At 40.1% G+C, this 25,943-nt stretch overlaps 3 protein-coding genes across 6 annotated transcripts in view; 2 read left to right on the plus strand and 1 right to left on the minus strand.

Annotated features, from left to right (window-relative positions):
- si:dkey-251i10.1 (uncharacterized protein LOC100038774 homolog) overlaps positions 1-25,943 on the minus strand; it is a 211,843-nt gene that overhangs the window by 172,319 nt on the left and 13,581 nt on the right. The window lies entirely within an intron of this gene.
- Positions 8,120-15,434, plus strand: wasf3a (WASP family member 3a). Of its 4 annotated transcripts, none has more exons than XM_061054777.1 (9): positions 8,120-8,302; positions 10,347-10,508; positions 12,008-12,142; positions 12,263-12,416; positions 12,510-12,627; positions 12,727-12,911; positions 13,627-13,827; positions 13,924-14,228; positions 14,323-15,434. In XM_061054777.1, exons 2-9 carry the CDS (start codon positions 10,376-10,378, stop codon positions 14,478-14,480), a joined length of 1,389 nt encoding a protein of 462 aa, XP_060910760.1. In that variant the 5' UTR covers positions 8,120-8,302; positions 10,347-10,375; the 3' UTR covers positions 14,481-15,434. The 4 variants fall into 4 exon arrangements, with proteins under 4 accessions (XP_060910760.1, XP_060910758.1, XP_060910761.1 ...); XM_061054775.1 differs by having other exon boundaries at positions 10,344-10,508; positions 14,323-15,431; XM_061054778.1 differs by having other exon boundaries at positions 8,131-8,275; positions 10,344-10,508.
- On the plus strand, positions 18,020-24,822 carry LOC132987832 (V-type proton ATPase catalytic subunit A-like). Its single transcript, XM_061054780.1, has 14 exons — positions 18,020-18,155; positions 18,575-18,703; positions 18,853-19,067; positions 19,156-19,293; positions 19,377-19,528; positions 20,109-20,271; positions 20,400-20,508; positions 20,773-20,895; positions 21,005-21,119; positions 21,663-21,726; positions 21,859-22,062; positions 23,432-23,526; positions 23,784-23,955; positions 24,066-24,822. Exons 1-14 carry the CDS (start codon positions 18,074-18,076, stop codon positions 24,156-24,158), a joined length of 1,854 nt encoding a protein of 617 aa, XP_060910763.1. The 5' UTR covers positions 18,020-18,073; the 3' UTR covers positions 24,159-24,822.

The following is a 25,943-nucleotide window of genomic DNA, read 5'->3' on the forward strand; positions in this document are numbered from 1 at the left end:
GTCTTTGTAACCTGCTACTGGATGCTTTGAATTTCCCTCGGGATCAATAAAGTGTCTATCTATCTATCTATCTATCTATAAAGATTGAGGGTGCATGATTGGGAGCTGGTGCAGGGCTGAGGTAAAGCTGGTGTTTGGGGTGGAAGCATTTAGCGTGTATTCCTCTTGCATCGCTAGATCAGTCCCATACCGATAAACAGTATACGTAAGGAGGGAAACAAAGGCCAGCCATCTCCCACCCCCTTTGTTCTACAAACAACTCCATTTAACTGTACCAGCAAATGTGCTGCTATTTCCTTATGAGGAGGATCGCTGTGCATCTCATCCCTGTGTGTGTGTTACAAGCAGAGACATGTACTTGGTGTAAGACAGGGCCATATTTGTTTTAAGAATTCAAAGACAAACCTGTGTGTTTAGGGGGCCTTGAAACAAAACATCCCCATCCCTGTTCTAGATCAAAAGTTCTATTTTGCTGATTATAGTTCAAGATGACCAGTTTGAAGATAATCTTAAATAAAGTATCCAAAAATGTGGCCACCCATTCTTTCCTCTTTATAAATCTATTAGGATTGAAGTGCCTGAAAGTCTCACGTGCCTCCTGAGATCTTCAGTGACGGTGGTAGACTTTGTTTTCTTTTAGGCTGAACTTTACACCCTCGTCTACTTCGCAGAGACATTGTCCTTTCTTCCTACCGCCCAACACACACGATGAGATTCCTTGGTGCACACAGTCACACAGGCTTTTAGACACTCATTAGCCTCCACTAATACAATAAGTGTCACCTTCCATTACATGGTGCTGGGCTGGATATCAGGATTGGAAACCAACCAAATCTCCACACAAGAGGCACTACCCCCTCATGCACGGTATTGTCTTTCGTCACAATGTCGGATTGTTTTTCTTTTCTTTTCATTTTTTTTTGCTTTTTCATGCCTTAAAATAAAAATATGAACACTTCACAGAGAGTTTGAACAAACTAAAAGTTATCAGTCACGTGTACAATACCTTCTGAACTATCTCTGAAGGTGAAATCAAAATGACATATTCCTCCAAAGTGTGGATCTTCATGTTAAATTTGGGCTTTTTTTTTATCAGAGCAGCTGTTTAAAGGATCCACCACACCCCGCCCCCCTTCCAGTCTGTTGTCTCGCTTGTGAACAGCACATGCAGAGTTGTACAAAATCTTAATTAAGACTCCTAATTCTCCGTGCCATCGCCTGACTGAGGGCTGTGCGCTCACGTGAAGGGCTTGTGAAAACAGCATGAGGGTCTTTGGTGTTGGACAGGGACGGTCTCTTTCCCTGCTTTGACACAGGAAACAAAACAGAACGATGTTAAAATAAGTCAAGTTAAAGTTTAATTGGCTTTATAAGTATTTGGCTCATGTGCAGTTATCATTGTTGTAATTGACTGGTTTGATCAGCAGCCAATAAGCTGTTTCATGAGCAGCACTTTTTTCCTTTATAAAAACTTATATTTATTTTCAGGATTTTTGAAATTGCTTTGTTTCCTTTTGATTGGTGAGATTTAATTTCTATTAAAAAAAAAAGGTTGTTTACTTCTAGAGTCCAGCTGAGTTTGTCAACATGTAAATTAATGTCCTCTTTACAGAGAAGCTTCAGTGTGCTGTACGTAACCACACTGCACACACGTCAAAATGTGAAGTGACAAGTGTTTGCCACTGTAAAGGTGATTTCAGCTCTGTGTTTTTGTACGTCTTTGGCGCTGAGTGCCGCTCCCTCTGAGCGGTGGCAGAGGGCATGTGGTCCTCTGTGTGCAGCAGATGCCCCGAAGACGACTTGCGACAGATGAGTCGAAAATGAGCGTGACATGTGTTAAACAGGCGAAGCCCCACCGCACTGACATTTGACAAGATGATGGGCGTAGGCGATCATTATTGTCTCCACTTAAGCAAGCGGTAAATATTCAGGGCTGACGTCTCTGAAAGCAAAAGCCGTAATACAAATCAGCCTGAACAGATTTTCTTTAATGGCAGACGCGTTTGAATAGATTGTGATCAGACTGAAACACAGCGAACTGGTAACACGAGATCCAGAGTTTAAATATGTTAATAGATGTCTGGATCCTTGTTATTGATTCTGAGACAATTCAAACAAAAATGACATTTCCTAAAAGGGTTTAAAAAGTAACATATTAAATTTAAGATTAAGTTTGAGTCTGAAGCTCTCTCTTCAGACACTGTACTTTCTTCAAACCCTAACAGACCTTCAACCTCGGTCCTTCCTGCTTGACAAAGGTGCCAATGATGGCGAGTCAGGCATAAGGAGGAACATGCCAAGGAGGTGCCCCCCTCCTCCCCTTCCCTCCTCCAGAACCATTTGGACCACAGGGAATGGGTTAATCACATTAGAGGCCCAGAAGAGAGATGGGAAGTAGACAGTACCGTGACAGCCGGGGTAGCACTGGCACGACTAATCCCGTTAGGGCGAGGAAAAAGGGGGACGCCATCGCGCCTACAAGGCTGAGAAAGAAAAAAACATTTTCCCAGGAATGAGTTCACCTGTATGGTAACACAGAGAAGTTGGCCTGTTGATGCATATTAGAAGAAACAATTGCACTTGGCACGTACAAATGTTTTTTTCATGCTGGGCACCACTTTGTTGTCAGTACTTTGAACAAAAAAAAAAAAAAGAAACCAGCAGCAGACAGTGGCATTGCATGAGATCCTCTTTCATGCCATGGTGAAGCAGCCGCTTTCAACCCAGTGCTATCAGTCTCTCAAACAGTGAGAAGATGGGGAGGGGTGCTGTAAGAAGGATAGGGCTTACTTCATCTGCCATTGTAAGTGCACCCGAGTTCAACCTTAATGTAAACCTTTGCAGGCAGGATATGAATAGGATGCTCTCTATAAAAATATATCCTGCTGGGTAATCCGGCAGATGGCCACAGCGGTGGACACTACAAGCGCCGCTGGCCGCTGCAGGGGTAACAGGGGACGTCCGATCAGCAGCCACTCTTCTGCCTGAGAGATGCGGAATCAAGATTCTTAGCTCCCCTTAGCAACGCTGGGAAACAGAGCCGTCACTTTAGATCCATCAAGTTTCCACTTAATCTCGCCCACCACTTTTTTCTCTCCATTTTCTCCTTTTTTGTATCTTCCTCTTTTGTTGAGGGGATTAAGCCAAGTGGTAAAACAGTGATTTAATGATCTTTCCATGGCTATGTGCACCACTTAAACCATGAGACAAACAAGCCGAGGCATTCTAAGAGTCACCCCCTCTAAAGGCGGCTGCTCAGGAACTGTGAGGCTTTTGATACGGCATTAAGCTCTGGCTGATTATTTTTCCCACTGTCGTGTGGTGTGCTGCGCTCTGCTATGGGAAAATCTAAGGTTTTGTGTTTTGTAAAGGCCCATTGTAGAAAAGATGAGAAAAAAAAAGTAGGATAACTACTTGATGATAGCTCTATAATGATTAGATATGGAGAATTATAGTGATTTGTTAATGCAGAAGAAAGACAGTACTGTCTGGTTATTTTTTTTATTTATGAGGTAAGCTTCAATAACTAACAAGCGCCCACATGATTCTTGAGATGCAGTTGATATAGCTCCTGAAAAAGCTAGTTAGTGGATGAAAATGTCTTATTCCCAAACAACAAAAAAGCAACATTAACAAAAATGTCATGAAGTTATTTTTAGTCTGATCTCTTACCTGATATTGCTGCTTGTTTGAGGAGAAGACTGGTACTCAACGTTCAACCCGAGCGTGCTCCACAACATCCTCCTCATTGGTTACGTAGCTGATCAGCATCTGGATCTGTCAAAGGACGTTATGTTAAAACATGTTTATCTTTGTGTTTGCCCCATAGTACTTTATCCTAAACATTTCTCTATGAACAAGTCGATGCATAACAAAGGAAGTTTCAGTCAGCTCCAGGCTCTGGGTCAGTACACCTAAAATGACATAAAGTTTTTACAGATATAAGGACAGAGGATATTTAACCCACAGACTGACAAATGATAAACTTGTCCTACCAACAATGACAAGTTAAAAGAGAAGATCTCTACTAACGAGTAGATCTATACTAAACAGAAATAAACTTAAGCGACGTCACACCAGAGGGAGTGATGTTCTACTGAATATCAGCTGAAGCAATATGTTGTGATGTGGCCGTTGACACGAAGCCACAGGCCGATAACACAGCAGTGCTGATATTGAGTACAACATGTCGACCTCGAGGGTGATATTGCTTGTATACAACAGTATAGAACTACCACCAGCATGGGGGGGGGCGCACCAGTATCATAGTGGTTAGTGTGTGCACCCAATGTCCGGAGGCTGTAGTCCTCAAGGCGGGCGGCCCGGGTTTGAATCCGACCTGTGGCTTCTTTTCTGCATTACATTCCCCACTCTCTCTCTCTCTCTCTCCCATTTCTGACTCTATCCACTTCCTGTCTCTAAAATAAAGGCACAAAAAGCCCAAAGATAAACCTTTAGAAAAAATGTAGAAGTGTCCAAATCAAAGATATAAAGGAGATTAAGAAGTCATGATTTTTGTCCTTTGTAGTTTCAATCAAGCTCCTACAAAGCCTAAGCCTATATCTCCATCTTATACCATCAACATCATCCAATTAAAGAACATTTTCAGCGTCATTGATCCTGTTTACACCTGGTATCAACATGTGATTTCAGTGATCTGATCACAAGTGGAAAGCAATCTGTTTGTGAAATATAGTATTATGCCCCTCTGGGTTTTCACCATCAAGTCAGTATATTATCAATTGCATATAAATCTTGATGTTTTTATCATATAACACGGTACGCAGCTGCTCAACCTCACACAGAATATGACCTTCCTACCCTGAGTGTGATGTACGGTTGAATATGATGATTGTGTGTGGACTTTGAACTTCAACGTTATTGATGATAAAAACAAAACAAATGTAAGAGTATTTTTGTAAGACAGTCAGATGGTGTGAGATAAGATTATTATTCTGAACTTTTAGTTTTAAATTAAAGTTAAAACAGCAAAACCTGACAGAGAAAAACTGAGGATTTATACAGTGATGCTCTTGACGAAGCTCAGTGTGGATGTAAGTGTGTGTATGGCACTCACTCTCAGTGGATAATAACTGGTAAGGCATTGGCAGTGATCAATATGGAGTAGGACTAGAAAGCCATAATAGGAGGGCAAATATCAGAGGAGAGGCAGTCTGGGTGTCTGTGTGTAATGGATGATGGAGGTGTTAGTGTTAAGTGGTTAAGCCAGTGGTCTGCTACATTGTTTGAAATCAGCAGGGTCAATAATGGTGATAATGGGGAGGGTAAGTACAGTATGTGGGTTAATACTTCTGAGCTGGCCAAGAGATTACGGCACTGTCTAAAATATGAAGACCCCTCAGTGACATACTCTCCAAAGCTGTAAAGCAAACTGACACCATCAAGACTACATGTACCGAAAGACAATCGGGGGAAAAGAGGAGACCTTTCAAATCACACATCGACAGGCCTGAGTGAAATAATAGCGGGTCCTTATTTAGAGTTTCTTAAATGTGACAGGTTCTAGATTTATTTCATACCTAGTCTGTTTCCAGTGGTCTCTATGAGTACTTGATTTTCAGCATTTGCTTTTGAAAGCCCTTCTACAATAGATATGGACTGTTATTGACTAAATTCAGGATGCTTTGATTTGTAAAAGCTTTGCTATGTTGCTGTATTTTGTCTCCTTTCCTCTTTTGTTTTCCTGCACAGTGACGTCTGATATCTATAGAGAATTATTAACTAGTGCCAGACCAATCTTTGAAAATGCATTCAATACATTACTTTGTTTTTATTGTCTTCCTATGAATAACTTTTGTTACTGGAACTATTCCGTTTCAGCAACGTACTTTTTTTGTGTAATTGAAGGACTATGACACCGGTATAGCAAAGCTTTGGAGATATAACCACGTGTAACACTGCTCTGCAGTTTCTTTCACTGTGATCTACTTGCCTGAAACTGCCCAAACGTACGATCAAAAAAGATGCAACTCAACCTCTAGATCTGATAGAAAGGCAATAGATTGATACATTAAAATACTGGATTATAAATGTATTTTACCTTCTGGAGACAACTACATGAAATGATGGATTTACCCATCTTAATTTTCTGTCCCGTTTGAAGCTGGAGCGAGGGCATGGTTGGCTTAGGTCAGTGTTAGAAATGGAAACTACACGTGATGTAAAAAAATGGAAATGATGGAAAAACACTTCCTATAGTTTCAGCCATTAAGCATCTTACCCAAATGTTGACCTAGTCTTCTAAACAGAGTTATTGTCTCCTTTCATTAGAAGTAACCTCAGGTCTCTTCTTTTGGACTTCTGTTCCATGGCAAAGTTTGTGAACTATAAAGATCAAAATATTGACTGTTTCAACAAAATCACTTCTTTAACATGTTCTTGATTTTGTTGCACACCTCTCTCGTGTTGTGTTTTTTTTATTAACTTTCTTTCTCTCTCCTCCATCCCCCTGTGGCTTTTTCTTTTGCCTCATAAATTCACTTCTGAAAAGTATATGTGGCTTTCCTGTAAGAAATCCTTTCTTAAGAAAAAAAAAGGATTCAACTTGCAATTCAAACTGGTCAACAATGCAGATTAGTACATAGTAGAGATAGTTGGATTTGACAATGTCTTTGTGGCACACAAGCCCTTTTCCTGTTATTTCTATGAGTTATTAAGATTTAAGCCCCCATATCTGGGTTACACTAGTCCCTCCCGCCATCCAGATGATGCCATCTGTGAGAAAAGAGCAGTGTGTGTGTGCGTGTGTGTGTGTGCTTTCAAATCCAATGCCGAGTCTCATTTCACTATTAATCCAGGTCATCTCCACTAAGATGTTGATAGGCAGGATGGGACTACCGCTGTTTATGTAGACTGGATGGTGTAAAACTGACATTAGAGAAAACTGAGAAAGCTATAGAAGGTAAAATAAAACAACACAGAAATGTTACACAGATACAAAAAATGATGAATATTCAAAGATGTGTAATTAAGAAACAGATTAGCCAGTCAGGAACAAAGTGTACTTTTGGACAGCTAAAGACAATTTTGCCAAAGTTAATGCTTTAAACATTTAATTTTAATGCTGAAGGTTGAGCTAATTATTCAACTAGTCATATTTTATTTTTTGTTTGGAAAATTGCTCAAAATTCACTATTTATTGCCTCTTAAAATCTTAGGATTTGCTTCATTTCTATTCAGTGTTATACTAGGAATCCAATACTTCAGTTTATATATTTGATTATAAAAATGAGTTATTTTAAGTCATCTTAGAATAGAAACAAAATTAAGTCTACTTTTGCATGCAATGGAAGAAATGTGACTTTTATGTGCTAATATATGTCATACAGATAATTTAAACAAAAAAGCACATTTAAAAAACCTTTAGAACATGCTCATCATAACAGTTGTTAACGTTAATATAAGAATAATCAGTCTATTATCATACTTAGTTGTTACAGTTAATGCTGCATATGCTTTTACCATTATTACTGACATTCCAGATATAAATCTATCACATCCATTGTTGTTGTTGCTCAGTTTGTCCTTCTTCCTGCATCTACCTCTGTCCCACTTTCCCAGCCCAACACAGTTTGAGTCCGGTTCGGCTCAAAGCTTCTGCCTGTTAAAAGGAAGTTTGTCCTCGCCACTGTAACTTTGCTAAACGTTAGTGCTCATGATGGATTAATGTTTGGTCTTTGTAGATTATATAACAATGAGAGTAAGGTTTTTTACCTGCTTTATGTAAAGTGTCTTGAGATATCATTTGTTATGAATTGGCGTTATACAAATACAGATTGACTGAAAAAACACGTGAGTATAGCCCCTCTTTTTTACTTTAATCACATTGTTATTTAATGCAGTAATTAGTGAGCATATTGATGCGTTTTAATTGCAGCTAAATTTGTATTTGTTTCTCAGCACTATCTGTCATATGAATATAAAATTCATAGAAGGCAGCTGATGACTTACAGTGCATAAAAATAGGACTAATACATCCTGAAATTAAAATTCTGGATGTCAATCAGCTGGCATTAAGACTGTGATTGGATGACAGGAGTAAATCTGCTGACTAAATCCCCTCATGGCTCAAGCTGTGATTTGGACCAGAGGGATTTGTTGTCAGAGTGAACTCTGTTCTGCAGAGATGTCCACTACTGTCTCCGTCCAACACAGGACAGCAGCAGGCCAAAGAAGAATATTTTAATGTGGATGATACAGCTCGGACTAAAACCGTCACTGCTCCGGCCCAACGTGCTGACGTGACCAACAAAACGTACGCTGACCCAACGGAAATGTTCTGGTAGGATTAGAAACATTTTGTGTTTAATACACTACCAGAGCCACATTGTGTCTTTATCTTGTGTATTGTGTTCGTGTATTGTTAAAGGTTACCTGCTGCAGAGTTATAACAACAAACATCTCAGTTACTGAAAAGCCACTTCGAAAAGCCACCATGGCAGAGGGCCGACACATTAAGATACCTTGTTACCTTTGCGGAGTGTTGACGTTACGTCCCGCAGTGGATTATGGGAATTTCCCGCCAACGACTCCCGCGTAATAAGGCTGTAAAAAAATATTTATTTATTTATTCATTTATTTATTTATTTATTTATTTATTTATTTATTAATTAATTAATTAAATGAGGAAACGCCTTATCCGGTTATTTACTGCAAATTAATGACTGACTCAAACGGCATTCATTGTATATGTAGCTGAACCTATTCTGTCTGTAATGTTTATATATGGTGTCAAAAGTTTTATCTTCTGACTGGGAACAATTCAAATCTCGCTGTAGCCTACCTTGTGTTAACTATTTCGTGACATTTTTTATTTAACTTTTATTTAACTAGGTAATTAACCCATTGAAAAACAAGATCTCTATCACAAGGGAAGCAGCACATGTCATAATAAATATTACCTGATTAAGAAACAGTTCAAGAAACATCATCTTTTGATGTGTTAAATGCTTTTATGATGTGCTGTATAGATTGACAAAGTCAATGCAATGAAAAGTTAAGATGTATAAATTGTTTGAAAAATACTTTCCCCCTTTACACCAGTGTCTGAGTCCTGTGTCAAACTAATCTTACTACTGGATTTGTATTTTAGCCCAATACTATCATGATCAGTTTGCAGGTTAGACACAATATGGTAAGGTGTTGTAAGGTTATGGATTGGATTAGGAGAATATAGTATTAGCTGAACAACAAGACAGTCAAGTAGCCTACTTGCCTGTGAGGAAATAGGAACTAATAAACATAACTGATTTATACCTGTTATTTATGGTAACTTGAGAAGTGCATGGACCATAAACACAAAGAGTTGGCTTTAATGAAGAAGAGGCATCTTATGGTAAGAAGATAAAGAATATACTTAAATCATCATTCTTATCATTGGGTATCTTTAATTTGTCTTTTTGTCAAGTGACCTCATTAATTTATGGTCAACTGCTGAAGCAGCCGGCTTTCTCAGAAACTGAGGAATTAAACTCCTGAAATTTGATTAAAAACTTTGCGTCATATCTGTTAAAAATGTTAGAATGTCAACATCATCCTGGTGTTACGTTTCCTATCTCCCATAGTCACTGTCAAGCAGCTCCGTGTTCTTTCCCAACTTTCCCCCAGCTTGTTTTTCCATGTTGCACAGACGATGGAAATGATGGTGGTTATTGCCCCCTTGTTAATAGTTTCCGGACTCACTCCAGCCTGTAATTATTGGCAATCACTCAATCACTTGTTTCAAGTCAATGTCATAATGACTTGCTAAGTCACTTAAAAATTGGCAAATTTGCTGTCTTCACACCTCTTTGATCACAATAACCTCACTGAATAAAGCAGCTGTGCCGCATGTTAAATCCATTTAAAAAATGCCCATTACCATAAGCATACAAAAGGTTTAACACTTTGACAGATGGTGGTAAATCGTGACAATAAACACAAAGTGTCCCACCATTCAACACAGAAAATGAAACAAAATCATGAATAGTTTAATTTTTGATTTTGATGCTTTCTCTTCTTTTGAACAATCTTTTTGGACATATGTAATAAAAGCAAAACATGAAAGGCATATTCATTTTTACATTTTGAATTCAGCTCCAATTATATTATATACACTATTTTCCAACACTTTTCTATTATCAATATCTATTTATCACACACTTTTACAATTCTAAACTTAAATAGTATATACCTGGATTCTTTACTCAACGCATAAATCATGACACTCTTCAATGTTTGATTACTATTGACGTTGTCTTTTACATATTGATTTAAGAGCTCATATTTCTACTGTGCAGGTTGAAGTATTCACTGAGCTGACAGGGCTGTCTTCTCTTCCCCAGCAGGTGCTGAGTGTGAGATGTAAAACGGGGTCATGCCTTTGGTAAAGAGGAACATTGAGCCTCGCCACCTGTGCCACAGTGCAGTGCCTGATGGGATTGGCAACGAGCTTGAATGTGTGACCAATAACACGCTGTCCGCCATCATCCGTCAGCTCAGTAGTCTGAGTAAGATCCACGGTGTTATTATCTTTATCCAACATTTGTTTAGACCGATAACATGTTGAACTTTGTTTTTACCATAAAATCTCCATAAAGTGTATCAGATCGTATATTTAACCCTTTGCTTACAGGAATGAATCTGTCTGAGCCCAATCCATCTGTAAAGTGTAGCCACAAAACTCATTAGTTTAAATTGTATTACTTTTGAGTAAAATCAACCTTAATTAGCTTTAAAGTTCAATAAAAGTCATGAGAAGTTGTACTGTAGACAGTTTTGGAAACCATTAATGCAATTCTTGATTTTTCCAACTTACCTTTGGATTTTTTGAACATGTAATTTTGTTTGCAGAAGGTATGACCTTAGTAGAACAGAAGATCAGCACAGCCTTGTGTCCATGTTTTGATCATGACATGAAGCCTCACATCAACGACTGTTTGGCATGCTTACATTTTCTAATTCCCTTAACCACTGGTTTTCAGAAATAAGGAATCCTATATCCCAGTGAAACCTGTTTATTAGGCTCCAAACAAGACCAAATAAAACATAATTTTTACATTAAAGCAAAGCAATTATCACCTCACTGTTTACGTTTTTTACCAAATCTTTAAGGACTAACATCTACCCACTGGACCCACTATGAGCCACAATGGACAGAAGATGATTGATTAGATGGTTTGATGATTTTCAGCTCTGTCGTTGTGTTTCTGTTTTGCAGGTTTTTACAATTTGTGCATAAAAAATACGAGACAGCAAAGGGATAATGTAGAGGGAAAGAATATGTTAGCAAAGTTACTCCAGGACATCTGGTGAATGAGTACTCTGATTAGTGTGTGTGTGCGTGAGTGTGTGTGTGCGTGAGTGTGTGTGTAGGTGTGTGTGTGTGTGTGTGTGTGTGTGTGTGTGTGTGTGTATTTAGTGAAGATACACAAGCTTAGAGCTTACCGTAAAGCTTTGTTTCGCAGGCAGATAAGAAGCAGAGTCAGTGGGCGGAGACTCAAACAGTTAGTCTAATGATAGCTCCCACATTAAGGGGATCTGAGCTTTTTGGCATGTGTCATTCATGCTCTTATGTGCACAGAACAAACACTTAATGCAAGCTTTTGTTCCAGAGAAATATAATGGACTCAGAAAAACACACAAACTGTGTTTTATTTTAGAAGAGCTTAACACAGAACATGCTGTATTTCAACAAAGTTCATAAAACTGAACATCACAATGTGAAGCTGCTTCTAATAAAAAGAAACGTGAAATTAATGATTTAAATACAAAACTGTTAGCTAAGCTCTACTTTCACATTAAACACAAGACAGAAGTAAAAGAGATAAATATATGTTTTTGGTGTGTTTAAAATCAAATTCTTTCTTAGTCCATTTAATTTTATATGTTCATGTGTTGTGCACCATGATGCACTTCTTTCTTCAAGTCAGAGATTGATAAGTGATCTTGATTAAAAGAAAATTAAAAAACTGATTTTGCTCCTCCATTTTCTTTGCTTTGGTTGCAGGTACACATGCAGAAAATGTTTTCGGGGAGCTTTTTAACGAGGCTAACACCTTTTATGGGCGTGCCAACTCTCTGCAGGACCGTATCGACCGCTTGGCCGTCAAGGTCACCCAGCTGGACTCCAGCGTGGAGGAAGGTTAGTCCACTGGAAGCCATCTGTCTGTTGATTAAATATCTTATTTTCTACCCTGTCATTCATTCTCAGATGCTTTTTATTCACCTTAAAAAAAAAAGCCTCTGTCTTTCTGTTTTGTAGTCTCGCTTCAGGACATAAACATGAGGAAGGCATTCAAAAGCTCCACTGTTCACGACCAGCAGGTTTTGTCAAAGGGCAGCACGCCCAGCTCGGTGGCTGAGATGCACAACCGCAGCGACAGGCCTCCTCCCCTCGATGCCCTCACTGCCTACAGGTACTTTATGGCTTTAAAAAACGACTACTTCCCAACATGTTACATTTCTAGTTGAAGCATGTATTGGATTGGGAAAATTGTTTTTCAACACAGGGAGGATTCTACAAATGCGATGAACTTCTACTCCGACCCCTCGTACTTCTTTGAACTGTGGAAGGAGAAAATGCTCCAGGACACCGAGGAGAAGCGGAAAGAAAGGCGGAGGCAAAGGGTAAGAGAGAGAGAACACTCTACCCCACTGCTTTATGTTTTTTTTTACATATTTGTTTGGCAGATAGGTTTTCATTTCCGTCTTTGGCCTTCGATTCAGGAGCAGAAGCGATGTGTGGAGAACAGCACCCTTCAGCGCGAGGTGAAGAAGGTGAGAAAGGCGAGAAACCGCAGACACGAGTGGAACATGATGGCCTTCGATAAAGAGCTTCGTCCAGATCACCGCCATCCACAAACTCTGCGCAGAGGGGCTTCGTCTGAGGGCTCGCTCTCACCTGATGGCAGGTTAGTAGTGCATTTTTTGAAAGAAAGTAAGAAAGACAGAAAGAAGGGATACAACCAGGGTTTAAAATGTTAGTAGTGAAACACACACATCATGAAGGTGCAGGGCAGATAGAACAACAGCATCAGCATTTAAAATGTCTTAAATGTAGAGTGGATCAATCCTGCTTTTATTATTCATGTAGTGAGTGTGCAGGCTTGTCTCCTTCATGATCTTCATTGAATTTGAACATTCAAAACTGCACGGCTTTGTGGAGACGTTTGCAGTGATAACTGTTGAACTCTTTTTGACACTCTGTTTGAAATCCTTTGGATGGCTGCATAATAACTATTTCTTCAAATACTAATATATGGAAAATCTGTTAAAACTGCACATTTAAAATATCTTCAGGGCAGTCTTTTTATATGAAATTCCTAAATGTTGTTAACTAAATGTTGCTACATGTTCTGTCAGTCAATATTATTCTTGAAAGAAACACCTAAAGGACAAAACAAAGTATGATGTATCTAGATTTCTGTGCATTACGTTTAACATTAAAGACAAAGATCAGGTGGAGTTAATCCTAAAAGAGGATTTTGGTAGGGGGTTCAATCTTGAGAGTCAAATTGAAATTTGTCTCCCGTATATAGAGCTTCTGTTAGGATTATTATAACAAACAAATCCACCATCTGGATATCATCTGAATGAGAAGCGTTTTGTCGTCCATTGTTTATCCAGGCCTGACCTCCCAGACTACCCCATCCCTCCTGTGCCTGCCCACGCTGCTTGCAATTATGCCAAGTCACATAATAAGCCATCCTCGTCACCACCTGTGGAGCATGAATACCACAGCATTGATGTCAACTACAAGAGAGTGACCTACGACACTGCAGAGCCCGTCACTCTGAACGGCTCATCGCATCCACCTGCAGACTACCAGTATGTTTGTTTCTTTTTTGCATCATCAGAGGATGAATTAAATGATGATGTTTCCTCTACAAAATAATATTTTTCCTTTCTTTTAATGTCATCCAGCTCGCATCCTCCACCTCCTACCTCAGGCCCACCCATCCCCTCAGCACAGACAGCCTTTGGTTTCCGTCCGGTTGCACTTTCACCAACGCCACATAATGGAGTTTCACATATAGGCCCAGGCTACCCGCTCCCACCTGTACCTCCTCCAGGAATACACATGATGCCTCCTCCTCCGGGTCCCCCTCCTCCTCCTCTCCCCCCCCCAGCTGCACCCTCACACCTTGCAGGACGCAGCGACGGAGGAAGAGGGGAGACAAAACCCGTGAGAGACGCGAGGAGCGACTTGTTGTCCGCCATTCGTATAGGTGGGTCGTGGTATTTGTACAGTTTCTGAAGTATATTCTGTGACTGACAGTTGTCTCATATTATTTCTCATTTCACTGCGTGTGCCGTTATCAGGCATCCAGCTGAAGAAAGTCCAAGAGCAGCAGGAGCAGCAGAACAAGCGCGAGCCGGTGGGGAACGACGTGGCCACCATCCTATCCCGTCGCATTGCGGTGGAGTACACTGACTCGGAAGAGGACTCGGAGCTGGATGAAAACGACTGGTCAGACTGACCAGACAAAAAAGTACAGCATCTGATTCAAAACTGGCTTCAGTGGATTTTCAGTTCATATAAAGCTAAACCACTCTCTTTGGCTCCACCTGGTGTGCTGTACATACAAATCCACTGTGGGCAGAGTATCCATAACCTCATCCTTATTGATTCAAACTGCAATCGATGCAGTGTAAGCTTCAAGTTTTCTAACTTTCATAACCTGCCATACGATATGTTCCCATATAATGTCTCCTTATAACCGACACCATTGACCACACCTTACCCCCAAATGTCACCCCAGGCCTGAAATACCCCAGTAGAAAAGCTCAGGTATAAATAATAAAGTGATTGGCTAAATTCCATGTAGCTGCTTCAGTTTCAGACTCCTGGTGTTGTGCATCATGTGACACATGGCTTAGACTCTAATAGAGTCATCATTACAGTTTTTAGAAAGATCTGGGGGGTTTCCAATTTTATCAAATCATAATGCCTGCATACCTTTTGTTTATAAGACGATGCAGCAATATTAAAAAAAAAGCTATGAAGTTATTCACTTTTTTCTTTTAATGAAATAAATTGCACATCCCGTATAATATGTTGCATTAAACATAGTCATCTTTGCATTATGTCTTTGATAAAGAACTCCTTGTGAAATTGTGTAACTGCTACCTCAAATTGTGTTCATTCTCAATCGGTTTGTGCAATAGGGTATCATGATCAGTATGTAAAAAGTTTTGCTCTGCAATTAAATTATTTGTTGTGATGTGTCTTTGAAAAAGTGGACCTGTCATTAAATCTTTTCATTATCAGCCAGAAAATCGTGTCTTTTTTTTTCTCTTCAATTTCTTCTTATTCCTCATCCTTATCTTTTTGTTTAAGGTTGTGTATGTAACTGAACTCTAGTGCAGATATGCAGAAGCTTTTCACTGTGAATCCAGACAATTGGATGGTTTTCTTTTTTGTACATGTCAGGCTCTGAGAGTTTTATTTTGAAATATTGTAATAATCACACTGTATGCTGATCAGCCCACTGATTGCACCAATGTGCAAAACTGAGAGATACAGGAAGTCTTGTATACGAGCTGCTATAAGGTTTTACAATGCACAAAAATAACTTTTTTTAGTATTTTTACTTATTAAGTATGGAAGCTATCTGATTAAATGTGTGGTGTTATGTCTGTCTTGAAGCTATTGTGGCACTGTAATTTCCTGTAAAGGATTATTAAAGGATCTATCTAGCTATCTATCTATCTAAAAAATAATGTTTTTTAATTCATGTTACTCTTGTATACATTCTTTGGTTTGTACCTTACTTTATTTTTACAAGTCATTTCAAGTTGTAACATGGAAATGAACTTCTCATGTACGTCCAGCAGAGGTCAGTAATCCGCCTGGCTGACGTTCGTAAACTGGCGGAAGTTTTCAGCGCTTTGGAAACTGTCTCGCACCGGACGCCATCTTGGCTCCACCGATAATCAAAGCGAGTTAGAATCGTAGACTAAGGGGGGGAAATCGTTTGAGCCACAATGGAGATGTTTACTTCCCGTGACAGTCCGGTGCCTGGCAGGTGATTAGCACGGCGAAGCTCCTCCTCAGCCTTCTACGTAAAAAAACCCGGAGAACTGCATATCAAGAAAAGGTAATATGTTTTGAATTTATAACAGTTTGAGGATTTTAATCCTGCTGAGTTAGCGTTAGCTTAGCTTTACCTGCAGGTGTTGATGATGTAGGCAGCCAGTGTTCCGCTAGCTCCTGACCTGCACTCGCACAAATCAGCTTTGCTCCGTGTGTTTAGTGACACACACTGTGCTACCATCTGTCTAGCTGGCATATCCTCAACGATGAATTGCGGTCACACATTTGACCTTATCTTTTAACCCAGTGAGGGAAAAGCCATGTAAGGGTTAAGCATCCTGCGCAGGGTCAGCCTGTTTACCTGACTTGCCATTCATTTCACAGAGAGCATCGTGATATTTCTCGGTTGTGTCGTATTTCAATTTATGCTGCAAAAAGCCAAAAAAAAACAAACAGTTTGCGTCACAAATGAGCTGTAACTGTAAATCTGTAACTGTAATTCGGTTTACTGTCAGCCAACATGAAGTAGTACACTGTGTGTCTGTGTTGCGTCATGGTGTTGGTTTGTTTGCTGAGTGTATTCAGCATTAACAATTCACTGAGCAGACGCTTTTATCCAAAGAGACGTACATCAGAGAGTAAGTACAACACAAGCAAGGATCTAGAAAAAAAGGGAACAATGTCAGTAAGAGCAAAGGATCAGCTTTGAGTCTGATTGGACACACAGGTGCTGACAGGAAGTGACCAGAGGCAAAGCACAACACTGACTGCAGTTCTTGAGAGCTCTGATCAGTATAGAAACCATCTTATAAGTCATCGTTATCAAACAAAAACCATCGTCATTACCATCATCATCATCATCAATAATATGGAGACCATCATCGTTAAGTTAGTAGGTATTCATGAAAGAGCTGGGTCTTTAGTTTTTTCTTAAAGGTGCAGATCGAATGGAGTTTGGAAGTTCATTCCGCCACCGGGGGGCGACAGAGGAGAAGAGTCTAGTCAGAGACTTAGGACCCTGTTGTGAAGGTTGGATCAGACGCCTTTCATTGGCAGAGCGTAGTGGGCGGGAGGGAGTGTAGACCTGGGCCGTATCCGAATTGCCAAGTACCTACTCAATCTTTCAGTAGGCAGTAGGCGGTACGTACTATCCGTGCTGCATACTGTTTAGTACCTACTATTCAGTATGCACACACAGTAGGCAGATATTTGTTCCTACTTCGTCTGATTCATTCAGTATGGAAGTGACGTCATTTACGTTTCCAGAACCGGCCGCATTCACCCGTTTTTTGTTTTGTTTTTTTGTTTAGCTTTATTCAAGAAGAGTAATGCGCATATACAGTCAGGTAAACAAAAAACAATATCACAATGTAAATCAAGTAAAAGACAGATTAAATAACTAAATAACATACAGTAGGCTACATAAAACAAATAAAGACGCATTTAAATAGTGAACTCATTATTTAAATAGAGGGAAAAAGGTTTTATAATAATGCAGATATTTGTTATATTTTCTGTTGTTAATTTAAAGTAGTGATTTCAGTCGGGACTTTAACTCTAGATTAAAAATTGATTAAATTAATCCACGCTCGTTTGTTTTGATTTGGAGGCGGACGTGACGATTTACGTTTAATTTCGCACAGCATTGTGGGTGGTAAAATACAATTAATTTCCTGAAAGCACGCATCCGATCCATACTGCATGAAACCCGGAAGTTAGTATCCATACTGAAATGTTCAGTATACTGAGGTGGACCCAAAAAATGCATACTGAAACTCCCTACTGAAAAGTACGCACTGCATACTGAACTGTGACTATTCGGAAAGGGCACTGGATAAGAGAGTTGAAGTAAGGAGGAGCCATTTTTTGTCGCTGTTTTGTAAGCGAGCAGCAGAGTTTTAAATTTGATGCGAGCAGTAACTGGGAGCCAGTGTAAGGAGATGAACAGCGGAGTGACATGAGCATTAATGACCTGGAAGTATCTGTGTCTTTAATATTTTCCTTTTCAGATATTTTTGAAGCACACAAACTATCAAGATGGACACGTCAAAACTTCCAAAGATCCGGGATGAGGACCGAGAAGGAGAGTTTGGATATGTTCACGGGGTTTCTGGACCAGGTATGATTCATATCCCTTCTTCTGTCTTATATTATTGACATTCATCTGCAGCATTGCCCACGATGACCTCGTGGTTAAATGGCAAAGTTAAAACAAGCAAACAATGTTACAATTCACTTAGCAGACAAAAAGCGACGTACAGAGAGTAAGTACAACACTACTCCATTCATACACGGCTACTGAAGCAGCGGGAGCAATGCGGGGTTAAGTGTCTTGCCCAAGAACACATCGGACATGTTGCTCAGCTGGGGATTGAACCCTCGACCGTCCGGTTTTAGAGGCGACAACTCTACCAACTGAGCTACAGCCGCCAAACAAACAAAAAATGAGTTAGATTATGTGAATGTGTTGGGATTTTCAGAACAATCCTCGACTAACAATTTTCTTCAATGTCGTCCCCTAACCTGTCCCGTCGACAGTGGTGACAGCGACTGCAATGGCAGGAGCGGCCATGTACGAGCTGGTTCGCGTGGGTCACAGTGAACTGGTGGGAGAAATCATCCGTTTGGAGGGAGACATGGCAACTATCCAGGTCTACGAGGAGACATGTATCCTTTCAGTGGCAGTGTTGTAAAACATGTAGCGGAACATGTTAAGATCTTCCATAAACCTAAACTTACAAAGCTTCTTTGCAGAGTCTTAATTTAATTTCTTTGCAGCGTTCGTTGTTTTCCCTTAACTAGTTATTTTTTTACAGCTGGTGTGTCCGTCGGTGACCCTGTTCTTAGGACTGGGAAACCCCTCTCTGTAGAGCTTGGACCGGGGATCATGGGCTCCATCTTTGATGGTATCCAGCGTCCTCTGAAGGACATCAATGACCTCACTCAAAGTATCTACATCCCCAGAGGAGTAAACATCGGCGCTCTTAACAGAGACAGCAAGTGGGAGTTTAACCCGGTCCAGAGTCTGCGGGTAAGAAATGTACAATCTCAGAGTGGTGTCGTCTTTTAGAACCTCTCCAGCGGGACTGTTCGGACTAATTTCACCTTTGTTTCTTCAGGTTGGGAGTCATGTGACAGGTGGAGACATCTATGGCATGGTGTTTGAAAACTCCCTAATCAAGCACAAGCTGATGCTTCCTCCTCGCAACAGAGGCACTGTCACCTACGTCGCCCCGCCGGGAAACTATGACATCTCTGTGAGTGTCGCTCGGCAAGCTGAACGCTCTTTTCGTCCGACCGGCATTTCTGCGAAACTGATTTCTGATCTTCTTGCGTTCAGGATATTGTTTTGGAGCTGGAGTTTGAAGGCGTGAAGGAGAAGTTCACCATGGTGCAGGTGTGGCCGGTGCGACAGATCCGCCCTGTCACAGAGAAGCTACCTGCTAATCACCCACTGCTGACTGGTCAGAGAGTTCTGGACGCTCTTTTCCCGTGAGTCGTCCTTTCAGCAGAACTTTTTGACACTCATTTTCCTGCGCACCTAAAAACACTAAACAGTTGTTTTCCAGCTGTGTTGGCAGGACATCTTTGTTCAGTCATATATCTCTTCAACAAATTTAGCCATTTCTAGCTGGTGGCTGTTAGCTGTAGGGTACATACTGTATGTTATGCAAGTCTTGTACATGTATTTGTTTTTGCACTAATTTAATTCTAACATAGCGTGTGCTGGTCTTGCTTGTGGTCACCAGTCCTCCATACATCTCTGATATTACCCTACCTGTATTACTTTTTTATTTGCCTGTAACAGTGTCACAGTTACTTTGTTTGGTTCTTCAGGGAGATCTGGCTTTATGCCCTTTTTTAAAATCTTTAACCTGCAGTACTTGAACAAGTCCAAATTCTCTCTCTCGTCTTTGAAAGCTCAATATTTTCCCTTGATTGTGCTTCTGAAGGCATTCTTAATCGGGCTTGTACCCCTTTTATTGGGCGAGTCTTGAGGTGGTGATGTTTCACTCTGTGCTGTGTGAAAATAATCTGAAAATGAAACTGGTACAACCTCTCTTCTGTGTAGCTGTGTGCAGGGTGGCACCACCGCTATTCCAGGAGCCTTCGGTTGTGGAAAGACCGTGATCTCGCAGTCTTTGTCCAAGTACTCCAACAGTGATGTCATTGTTTATGTCGGCTGTGGAGAGCGTGGAAATGAGATGTCTGAGGTGCTGAGAGATTTCCCTGAGGTAAGTGGCAGAGTGTGAAATGTCTCGTTTATCATCTCTGAGATTGGCTGTGGACTTCTAGCGTAAGATGTTTCAACATGGAGAGAAATATGAACAAGTGAATTAAATATTTGTCTCTTGACCGACAGCTTACCATGGAGGTTGATGGTAAGGTGGAGAGCATCATGAAGAGAACAGCTCTGGTTGCCAACACATCCAACATGCCTGTGGCTGCCAGAGAAGCCTCAATTTATACAGGTACTAACTACAAAACATTATAGACAACAGTCTGCTGGTTTTTATTGAAGATGCAACTTTAAACTGAAAAATAAGTTAAACTCAGTTAACTTTCCTTTTCATGTTTCTTTACAAATGTTAAGACCAATTTAGATGCCCTGAAATTAAATTCTGAATAATATCGAAGTAGTAAACATGAAGCTTTGTTCTTCTGTATGAAATAACTTCAAAGTCCTTAAACTTGACATAAATGCGTCAGTAAATTTAATCAAATCTTCTCTGCAGGGATCACACTGTCCGAGTACTTCAGAGATATGGGCTATAATGTGAGCATGATGGCCGACTCGACATCTCGATGGGCCGAGGCTCTGCGAGAAATCTCTGGAAGATTGGCTGAAATGCCTGCTGGTAAGATAAAGACGACATTTATCTGAGATGTGTGCGTTCTTACTATGAACAGCAGTGTTGTAAAAGTGCGACAGGAGCCAGTCAACGCTGTGTCTGTCTTTGTGTGCAGACAGTGGATATCCTGCTTACCTGGGTGCCAGGCTCGCCTCTTTCTATGAGCGTGCTGGACGAGTGAAGTGTCTGGGAAATCCAGAGAGGGAGGGCAGTGTCAGCATCGTTGGAGCGTGAGTTATTCACAATGCCACCCCGGTCTTCAAACATTTAACTTTCATTTTTGTGCAGGTTTATTTTTGTAGCATAAATGAACATTTAACATCAATGAATGTTTAACAGTAAACTACAGAATTAGGGAGGAGATAGATTCTTCAGGTGATCATTTTTTGACCCTGAAGAAGACCTCTGGTCGACACGTTGTGATTGTGATGAATTTAAACTTGTGTCTTCCCTCAATCTGCTGTTTTTGCACGGCCCTGCACCTATGTGATATACTGTCGAATAAGTACCTCGGTTTTTTGTTTTTTTTTAAAGTAAACTACACCCACATACACAGCATGTTGAACTGATGAAGCTGCATTTGGTGGAGAAAAAAATCTTTCACTACCCGTTCCAGATTGTAACTTTTGGTTCTATGTGGTTGTTTGAGATTTAGGCAAAACAGGGAGTCTTGAAAAGGTCTTTAAAAGCTTATGATAAGCTTTTAAATTCCTTGAAAGTTTAGTTTTCAATAATCAGGTTCACATTTCCCTGAATGCTGCAATCCCTCTTAGTGTGTCGCCCCCTGGTGGAGATTTCTCAGACCCCGTCACATCAGCCACTTTGGGAATTGTCCAGGTAAATACATGGCTGCTGCTCTCCAGCACCTTCATTCAAACATTTTTCATAATTTCCCCCTCGCAGGTTAAGTTTCTGTCTTACACACCATACCTAGGTTGTGTCATCTCTCCTATCCTTTCTTCTTTTTAGGTGTTCTGGGGATTGGACAAAAAGCTGGCTCAGAGGAAGCACTTCCCTTCTGTAAACTGGCTGATTAGTTACAGCAAGTACACACGAGCTTTGGATGAATATTATGACAAACATTTCCCCGAGTTTGTTCCTCTCCGTACAAAAGCCAAAGAGATCCTGCAGGAGGAGGAGGACCTGGCGGAAATTGTGCAGCTTGTTGGCAAGGTGAGGCCAGATAAGTCTAAATAAACTGATAAGACAAAACCATGGCCCCAAAAATGACTTGAAGCTCAGCCGGCTGTTCAAAGGACTGAAATTAATAGCAAAGCGTCTTTATGAGCGATAAACACAAATGAGACCATCGGCATTAAGACTGATTATTTTTATTTTATTTGTGATGTATAAAACGTCTGCCGACAGGTAGTGATGTCAAGTCACTTCATCGAAGCAGCCGTTTTCTTATATTTTCCAGACATTTGAGTGTTAAAAAACCAGCACGATATTTGTTTTTAAAATCAATACTTACAAATGTACTGGAACAAAGTCAGTGAAGATATAAGAGCAGGGGTGGGCAACTGGCGGCCCCAATCAACCCTCAAGGTGGCCCTCAGGTCAATCTTTATATATCAATTAATTGGAAACATGAAGAAAACATGATGAAATCTGCCATGAAATCATGAAAACCAGAAGTATGTCCATAATAATATTTGATCACTTGTATATGTTGAGTTAAATTGGAGACATAATTGACTGTAATCGTTTTTTGTATCCTACAATTTGGCCCTCTGGCGGTGAGAATTAAATGAATGTGGCCCTTGCTGTGACCAAAGTTGCCCATCCCTGTATAAGAGCTACTGCTTTGTCCACAGTGAGGTGCTAAAGTCTAAATAAACTTCCTCTAAAGAGCTTTAATACTTCAGATGATCAGTCTTTACAGGTTACATGTTAAAACAAAATATCTCTCCTGTTAACACCAAATGATGCTGCATCATGTTTGCAACCTGCACCCATCCCATTGATAATGTTTCATCTGTCAGACCTCCATGAGGTGTAGTTAACTGATTACAGGTGTATGAGGCTCAGTCGCCTTTATGGTGTTCGTTTGCTTTGGGCCATGTTTTGCCTTTATTAGATATGACAGCTGAAGAGAGACAGGAAATGTTGGGAGGAGAGAGAGAGCGGGGCAGCAAAGTGCCAAGGTCGGGTTCAAACCAACGGTCACTGCAACAAGGACTATAGCCTCTGTACATGGGGCACGCAACAAAACCACTAGGCTACCAGCGCCCAAATGTTTATGTCTTTATAAAATGCAAAAAAAAGTTAATATCTAAGTTAGAATTACTTCTAGAAAAACTTTGGCCCAAAAACACAACATACAGCTAATGACTTGCTTCATATGTTTCATTCTATATTCTAACAGCAGGTTAATTAATGCATATGATGCATCTAATTTGACTTGAAAGAGGCTCCTCCTCTAAGAGGTATAGGACTGATTATTGAAATTGTAAGCATCTTCACCCAGCATTATTTTTTTCTAGCTAACAGGTCTGAGAAAGTAAAAGTGAACTGAACCTCTCTTTTATTTTGTTCACAGGCTTCTCTCGCTGAGACCGATAAGATCACTCTAGAAGTTGCGAAGCTCATTAAGGATGACTTCCTGCAGCAGAACGGCTACACCCCATACGACAGGTAAAGAAAGAACAACTTGTTAAACATAAAACGCGTATCTTCATCCATTTAGAAGGTCTTCCATCTTCTCTATTTCAATTAATTTTGGTAAAATTGTAAAATCTGCTGACACCAAGATTTCAAGGAGCTGCAGCCATAGCTACAGTGATGTCATTAATGACATCATGTGGGCAGTAAGTTAGGGATACAGTTTCTCCCTGTTTGATGATTACAGAACCTCTGAGCTTCACACATACTTCTTCTTTCCCTGCACACAGGTTCTGCCCTTTCTACAAAACTGTTGGCATCCTCTCAAACATGATCGCTTTTTATGACATGGCCCGACACGCGGTGGAGACCACAGCACAGAGTGACAACAAAATCACCTGGGCCATGATCAGGGAGCACATGGGAGAGACCTTGTACAAAATCAGCTCCATGAAGTTCAAGGTACACGACTGCTCGTCTTTTGTGTCAAACATTTGAATGCTTTTTTTTAATTTGGTCAACAGTTTGAATGAATAATCGATTCTCTGTCTTCTGTCCGATGGCTTCCTCAGGACCCTGTGAAAGATGGAGAAGCTAAGATCAAAGCAGAGTTCGCCCAGCTGCACGAGGACATGCAGAACTCCTTCAGGACCCTGGAGGAATGAGCGTCCTTACCTCTCAGTCCCTCTTCCAACAATCCCAGTGCAGTGCAACATAGTGCAGATTAAATGGCCCGTGTTCTGAATGTCTGCCTCAGTCATGTGAACTCATTTTATTCTTGTGTTTACGTACCTCTAAACATTCCATTTCCTGCACAAAATAGAAGTGATTTTTGACTCATCTAGGTCAAAAACAAAATACTGGTATCCCTGAAGACACCCTCATATTTATAGTGTTTTTCTTTAAATGTAGCAACACCTTCAATCAGCCCATTGTAAAGCACTTATTGATCACTACATTATCATGTTGTGGTTAAATCCAGTGGGCCCCAATCATGTGCTGTACCTGCACTTAATAAGAAGCTGCAACAAAGAGTGGAGGAGCTGTTTTCTTTCCCCCCCGATGTGACAGTGAACATACCAGATTATTTATCAAGTGGGAACATGTCCGTGTAAATTGACAGATGTACAGTTGCTGCATATCAGGGGGTTCAAGGAGTTCTTCCACCTCGTACCTCTTCAGTGTGATAGTCATGTTGTGAACTATATATACTTGATGTTATGTGTAAAAATGTGAATGAATGTTGGCTGTTAGGGTTGTGTTGTAACAGATGTCTCACTATTCTATCAATGTGTGTTACTGTCTCCTGAAATAAATGTAAAGAAATGACTTAAAGGAGTGTTGTTTGAATGTCTGAGCCTCTGCCCAATGATCAAATCAACGTCAAATCAAACTCATTTAGCAGATAGAGAATGGAAGAACAAAGGGCCTAACCTGAAAAATATCATTTATATTGTCAGTACTGTGTCACACCATGATGTGTGTTTTTTTTTATTTTGTAGTTGCTTTGCTACTCGTCTGTAGTCTTCGTCCTTCTTCGAAAAGCTTCAAACTCGACTTGATTGATTGAGGTCAAAAGGAAAAAAGGGAAGTAGGATTACTATTTTTTAAATCTTACACCCTTTACAAACAGTCTAGTTACAAAAATAGTTTTTATGTGAAAGACTCTAACCTCTAGGTGGTGCACACATTGCACATTAAACACTTCCTTGAAGCCCTATTTGAGGCAAAGATCCAATGAATTAGCCCTTGCCACACTAATTTTCATATGCCTGAACTGTTAAATAATGAAAATATTGTAATTACGCAGTCCATTCTGTATTACTAGTACTACAAGTTATTGTTTAATATATTTATATATTACCAGCATGACACATTTGGTGTCTTAAATTTCCCTAAACTCTCAACTGAGCAAATGAGAAGATATAAACAGCGTCCTGCATGTTAGAATTGATTTGAAGACAAAGTCCAAAATGAATGGTGTGATTACTTTTTTGACATTATGTTTAAAACAACAGACCCTTGTTTTTCACAGTTTTACACTCTAAAGCAGGGGGACCCACCACAAACTTAATGAAAAGTCATGACCCCAAACTTCTGATATTTTTCAACCAATCAGAATGATTTAATGACAGATTGTGCAGTTTGGACTTCAGATGATACAAAACACGTGACAGAACTTAAGAAATGGAACAAAAACATGTTTAAAAAGTGATTTGTTGATTTATTTTTATCAGACACACATTTACAGAAAACGAAGGCGAGACCCACCTTTGGGTCCCGACCCACCAGTTGAACACTATAACCATGTGGGTTATTTCACATGGTTATAGTTATAGTCCTTTATTGTATTATTTTATTTCATCTGTAAAAAAATAAACTGACAACTTCCTGTCTAATCTGCAAAGACAACTCTATTCTTTAAAATCCCTAACATTTTAGTCGTCTTT

Source organism: Labrus mixtus, chromosome 14, assembly GCF_963584025.1.
Source record: "Labrus mixtus chromosome 14, fLabMix1.1, whole genome shotgun sequence".
NCBI classification, from domain to species: Eukaryota; Metazoa; Chordata; class Actinopteri; order Labriformes; family Labridae; genus Labrus; species Labrus mixtus.

Bases quoted from the DNA above. Each gene is read 5' to 3' on its own strand.
- wasf3a (XM_061054777.1), top strand. From the start codon at position 10,376: ATGCCTTTGGTAAAGAGGAACATTGAGCCTCGCCACCTGTGCCACAGT. The intron at 10,509-12,007 runs GTAAGATCCACG...CTTTGGTTGCAG, and splicing joins CCGTCAGCTCAGTAGTCTGA to GTACACATGCAGAAAATGTT. The intron at 13,828-13,923 runs GTATGTTTGTTT...AATGTCATCCAG, and splicing joins CATCCACCTGCAGACTACCA to CTCGCATCCTCCACCTCCTA.
- LOC132987832 (XM_061054780.1), top strand. From the start codon at position 18,074: ATGGACACGTCAAAACTTCCAAAGATCCGGGATGAGGACCGAGAAGGA. The intron at 18,156-18,574 runs GTATGATTCATA...TCCCGTCGACAG, and splicing joins TCACGGGGTTTCTGGACCAG to TGGTGACAGCGACTGCAATG. The intron at 23,527-23,783 runs GTAAAGAAAGAA...CCCTGCACACAG, and splicing joins GGCTACACCCCATACGACAG to GTTCTGCCCTTTCTACAAAA.